Source organism: Barbus barbus (genome assembly GCF_936440315.1).
Source record: "Barbus barbus genome assembly, chromosome: 38".
NCBI lineage: Eukaryota > Metazoa > Chordata > Actinopteri > Cypriniformes > Cyprinidae > Barbus > Barbus barbus.
This window is the reverse complement of record NC_136716.1, coordinates 19,291,868-19,297,073: the sequence shown is the minus strand read 5'-3', so window position 1 is coordinate 19,297,073 and position 5,206 is coordinate 19,291,868. Positions and strand designations below refer to the sequence as shown.

General features: G+C 36.2%; 1 protein-coding gene across 1 annotated transcript; it reads right to left on the bottom strand.

Annotated features, from left to right (window-relative positions):
- Positions 1-478: 478 nt before the first annotated feature.
- LOC306857433 (ankyrin repeat and fibronectin type-III domain-containing protein 1-like) lies at positions 479-4,421 on the bottom strand. The gene is made up of 3 exons (XM_079397376.1): positions 4,033-4,421; positions 2,947-3,044; positions 479-2,841 (listed from the first exon to the last, which is right to left on the bottom strand). Exons 1-3 carry the CDS (start codon positions 4,183-4,185, stop codon positions 2,685-2,687), a joined length of 408 nt encoding a protein of 135 aa, XP_079253502.1. The 5' UTR covers positions 4,186-4,421; the 3' UTR covers positions 479-2,684.
- Between the last annotated feature and the right edge of the window lie 785 nt (positions 4,422-5,206).

Sequence of the window (5,206 nt, the reverse complement as noted above, 5' to 3'; positions counted from 1 at the left end):
ATAGACTACTTCTCTTCATGTAAAACAACTTATTAAAGATTTTCCATGTGATTCCGTATGAGCAATGAGCAGCATATTAAACTTGAACGCACCTGCAAGATCTAACGCCACAGTTTATGCCCAGGACTTCCCATAGTTTAAGCCTTTTCATAGTCAAATCAACAACGTAATCGCTCTGGGATAAAAAGAAAGTCCCTATTTTAAAAAAACAAAACAAAACAGCAGCCCTCTGAGCGTTCAGCGCCCGGCATAAATATTAAATTGCACCTTCAGCTAAAGTGCGCCAGCCGCGCACACAAAAGCCATATCAGTCTGTCAAGAGTCAAGTGTAGCGTATATCTGATCGTAGAGTTGGCTATGTTGCTTTTGTGAGGGTTGATTAACTGTAGCAAGTAAGGAGAGGTTTCCAGTGAATGCTTTGTTTCCATTGAGAGATGTAATACCACCATGGCAGTATGAAACCCCGCTTTTTTTTTTTAATAAATGGCTCTGCAGCAGCTTATGAATGTAGCCTGAGTATATAAAGTTTGCTGGCGGTGTTTCTTTTTCTACCCCAGGCAGGATTAAAACAGTATTAACGGGTCTTAGTCATTGTATGCAGTGCGCTTTGTTCTTACTTTGTAGCATATGGTTTTAGGTGTTTTGATGATTCAGTTTTTTGTTGAGAGTGCCACATAAAAGGTATAGCTGAGAAGACATGATTGGTGTTCATTGGCTATTGAAACTCCTAAGAGCCACACTGATTCTACATGTGGGAGGGAGCAATTCTCTCTTCTCCGCACTGCTCCTAATTTCAATATGTATTCAAAGGTGTCGATGAAAAAAAAAATCAAGCATGTTTAATAGGATTCTCAAAAGTAATGAGAGGTTGTTAAATATGCAGTGTTGGGAAGGTTACTTTGGAAATGTAATAAGTTACAGATTACAAGTTACCCTACTTAACATGTAATAAGTAGTGTAACTTTTCAATTACTTTATTAAAGTAATGTAACCGATTACATTTGGTTACTTTTCTAAATTGCTAATGTTTTCAACTGTTAATCACTTTCAAACATGTAAAGCAGACAGGGTTAACCTTGCAGTAGTACTCAACACTGATTACTGTCAGACTTCGAAATCCTTCATCACTTGAATTAAGATTATAATATTTTAATTTTAAAGGAGACTTAATTTGCATATAAATGTGTCTTGGCAGTGTGTGGACACAACCACCCTACACTGATAAAAATTCACTCCTTTTTTTCACCCAAAAACCTAAACAGTCTCAATTATCAAGCCATTTTGATTTTGGAGTGAATACCAGAACTCTCTTCCACCTTCAATACCATGACTGAGGCGAGACCCTTGAGCAAGGCACCAAACCCCCAATTGTTCCCCGGGCGCCACAGCAATATGGCTGCCCACTGCTCCAGGTGTGTGTTTACGGTGTGTGTTCACTGCTGTGTGTGTGCACTTGGGTTAAATGCAGAGCACAAATTCCCAGTATGGGTCACCATACTTGGCCACATGTCACTTTCACGAAATTCGTTTATGTCTGGCTGCACAAATCATGCTTTCTGAATGAGGGACAATTCAAGGCAGGTTTTGTTAAAAAAGTTAAAACTCAAGGATGGAGCAGTACCCGTTGTTCATGATCCAGCTGCTCCTCCAGAAGAAGTACTGTAAGTCTCACTTTTTATTTTTTATGATTATTTTCGAATCGCGTTTGCTCTTCCACAGAAGAGAGGGGAGGGGTGAGCAGAGCTCATTAGCATGTAAAGAGATATGCACTTATATAAACTTCTGAAACATTGGTGTTTCATATTTTAGAGCAGTCACAGCATTTTATGAAAGAACTCAATTAAATCTGTATTTCAGAGTGTGTGTGAAAACATCAGATGTAACCCCCTTTATAATCATTAACATTTTCATAAGTAACTGTAATTTAATTACAATTTTTTTCTTAGTAACTGTAACTGATTACAATTACTTTTATTTTGTAATTAAATTACGTAATTCCGTTACATGTAACTAGTTACCCCCCAACACTGTAAATATGGAGTGAAATGTTTAGCGAGAATTATCTTTATAAAATGACAATCTTTATAAAATGTCTACATAATCACGTTTTTAAAGATTATTTTTTAATAAATTAGTCTTCAGCTACTGTTGATTCAGAATGTTCAGGCAGGACACAAACTGACTTTAATGTGTAAAAGATGACATCGTGTGGTCACTGCAAGAATTGCAGCCCAACAGCTGTAATAAGCTAAACATTATTTATGACTAAACTATACACGAAATCAGTTACTGCATGTCTACTTAACAAGTAAATAAGCAAAATGCAAATGTGAACCAGAATTATTTGAATATGTGAGAAGAAAGATACCTTGGAACTTACAAAATTAGCTGCTTGTCAATAGTCGAATATTCAGTTCAGTGGTCATTACACAAAAACTAAGTGTGCAGTAATCTAAAGCTGTGTAACCATTTAAAAGAAAAGAAAACAAGTTTTTGCATGTCTATAAGATAAAGCAAAACACCGCTTACCAAGCAAACAGCTTACACACAAACATGAGATTCCTGTTTAAATATGAAACTTGCTCTTAACTGAAACGCCTACTCCATGAAAAGCAATCAAACTGGTCTGTAACAAAGAAACAGGAACTATCCAGACCCATCCTTAAAATTTTCTCACAAACATGTTACCTGGACTCTTTGTCTGTGTCTCCAGTGCCATTCTCATGGGACGGTGGCGGCAAGGAGCAAACTGAATCCCGTTTCCTGGGTAACATTGTAGAGGGCATGCACAGCCACGTCTCCAGATCAGAGAATTTGGAGTAGCTCAGCATTTCTAAAACACTGCAATACAATACAATAAGACATATTTCAGTTTTGCTGTATTACATAGATTATATATAGATTATTGCATAATTAATATTATTAGACATATTGAGCTTACAGTACCTGTCCTCGCCTATTCCTTGGATTTCATATTTGTGGCAACCACATGGTGTTGCCTGCAGGCAAGTTCTCTCAGTCTCATAAGACATCTTGAGCCATTTCTGAGAAAAGCAGAACAACCTGTTAGTGTACTGTATGCTGATCATGTGAGGTTTTCTTCCACAGCTACTAATGAAGCCAAATTACACAGCCAATTATCCACATGGCTAATGTTTTAGACACTTCTCGGCACAGGTCCCTGCTGGTGGTGCCAAACAGAAGCTGGCAAATCAAGCCTGCACACATTATTAATGCTTATATAGTAAATATAACATCTGGCTAAGTAGCCTTTTCAGTTTTGATACAAACTGTGAATTCTGTCCTGTCCTAATATGAAATTAAGGGTTTAAATATGAAATCATAAATGTAGAAATATGAAATAAATAATAAACTATAATAACAGCACATTTTAATGTTGCTCTGAGGCTGCATTTCATTTATACAGAGCCAAAGCCACATCACAGCATACAGAATTTCTTCTGGCCATAACAATGGATCGATATTTTAATGTTACCTTTTACATTTAGCTGTTTCATGAATTGTTTTTAGCCTACTGTTTACATTTGACTAAATACAAAATCTAACCAAGCAGGTTCCATTGTGACAATTTACCCCATATGGTGAGACAGCATTTCCTGCCAATGAGGCATGATGTTAATATAGAAGGTAAATGTTTAAATTAACTTAATCTTTTTTCCATGGGCAGTAACAGTGGAAATGTTCAACAGCTTTTTGTAGCCTAGAATTTACACAGAAACTGACTTTCAAAAATAAACTATCATGATAAACATTCACTCCCTTAATCACCACAGAAATGCCTTTGATCAAATGTCCTTTAGCAGAGGTGTGGTTCCGAAATGAGCTTTAAAATCTCCTCACACTTTTCCCATTCATATCCCACATGTATCCATCTTTAATTACTCCTGTTCCTTTCATATAACACCCCACCTACACTGCAAACACTCCAGTTGCTTTGTACACTGTAAAGTTTACACGCTACGTCCAGTGCAGACAGCTTCACTGGCTCGTTTGGAAAAGGAGGGAATGTACCTCTTTGTTCTCCGGTTCTGGACTCAAGGAACCGCTGCGGATCCTCAGGACATCTGCATCCTCTTCCCGTAAAAACCTGAAACTGGACTCAAAACTTCCCGTTACGTGTCTTCCACTCAGGCGAAGTGAAAACTCTAACTCCTGCGACTGCATTTAGGAACAAACGCTAAGGATTTCAGCAAAACTCACCAAATGTGATCCCTGTTCGCCATCAGGAAGTGAAGGAACCCTGTCATCTGCTCCGAAGATATTCACTTTTCATCACTGTTCAATAACTATAAACTACGGAGTAATGTTTTGATAGCCTTTGTTTTGCTAACGACTGAAGGTTAAAATGTCGAATTTCGTTAAGACCCGTCCTGTCCGGATTTTTTGGTGCATGTCTGTGTAATATAAGACAGGAAATATTTATGTAGTTATCCAGGAAAATGAGGGACTGCAATTATCTCACATAAACAGTTCTTCATCTTCATGTTGATGTAACCAAAGAACATCTCGGCCATTTCCACCAGACAACATGATAACTAGTTTAGCCTCAGTGATAAACCTATGCAGTTTTTGTACATTCATAATGAGAAATATGTACTGTAACACTTAATTAAAGAAAAAACAACAACTTCTGCCAAATTTAAGTGGTAACTTCGTGTTGTAACTGTGGTAATTCACTTTTTTATTATTAAAAGATCTACATTTTAGTAAAAAATATTATAGAAATATTATTACTCACTGAATCAACCAAACTACATTAGCTGGTTACACAATGTACATTAGTTTTCAAGTTCAGTGAGTTTTAGAGACTTTTTTGTTGCAGTTTATATTCCATCTACTCATAAATGTGTAGGTATTATTGAAACTGCCAATTAATCTAAAATGCACTTCAGTTGATAATCTCTAAATTAACTGATTTTAGCTACTCAAGTCCAATATTATTTAAAACTTCACATTGTGACCTTTAAGGGACATAAAATACTTATGCAGCTAAATAAATTCAACGTTTTCCAACATTACAACTCAAATAATATAATTTTATCTTTTCTTCAAGATGTTGTTTTATCTTCCATTTTACAGTTTGTATCTTCTACATAACTAAATATGACATGCAAAAATTAGAAACAAAATTAAATAAACTGATAATTACAACATTAAAATGAAAATGTAAAGCCTGCACAAATAC

Coding starts and splice junctions, on each gene's coding strand:
- LOC306857433 (XM_079397376.1), bottom strand. CDS start 4,185: ATGCAGTCGCAGGAGTTAGAGTTTTCACTTCGCCTGAGTGGAAGACAC. Junction 3,045..4,032: donor CAGAACCGGAGAACAAAGAG/GTACATTCCCTC, acceptor TGCTTTTCTCAG/AAATGGCTCAAGATGTCTTA. Junction 2,842..2,946: donor CAAGGAATAGGCGAGGACAG/GTACTGTAAGCT, acceptor ATTGTATTGCAG/TGTTTTAGAAATGCTGAGCT.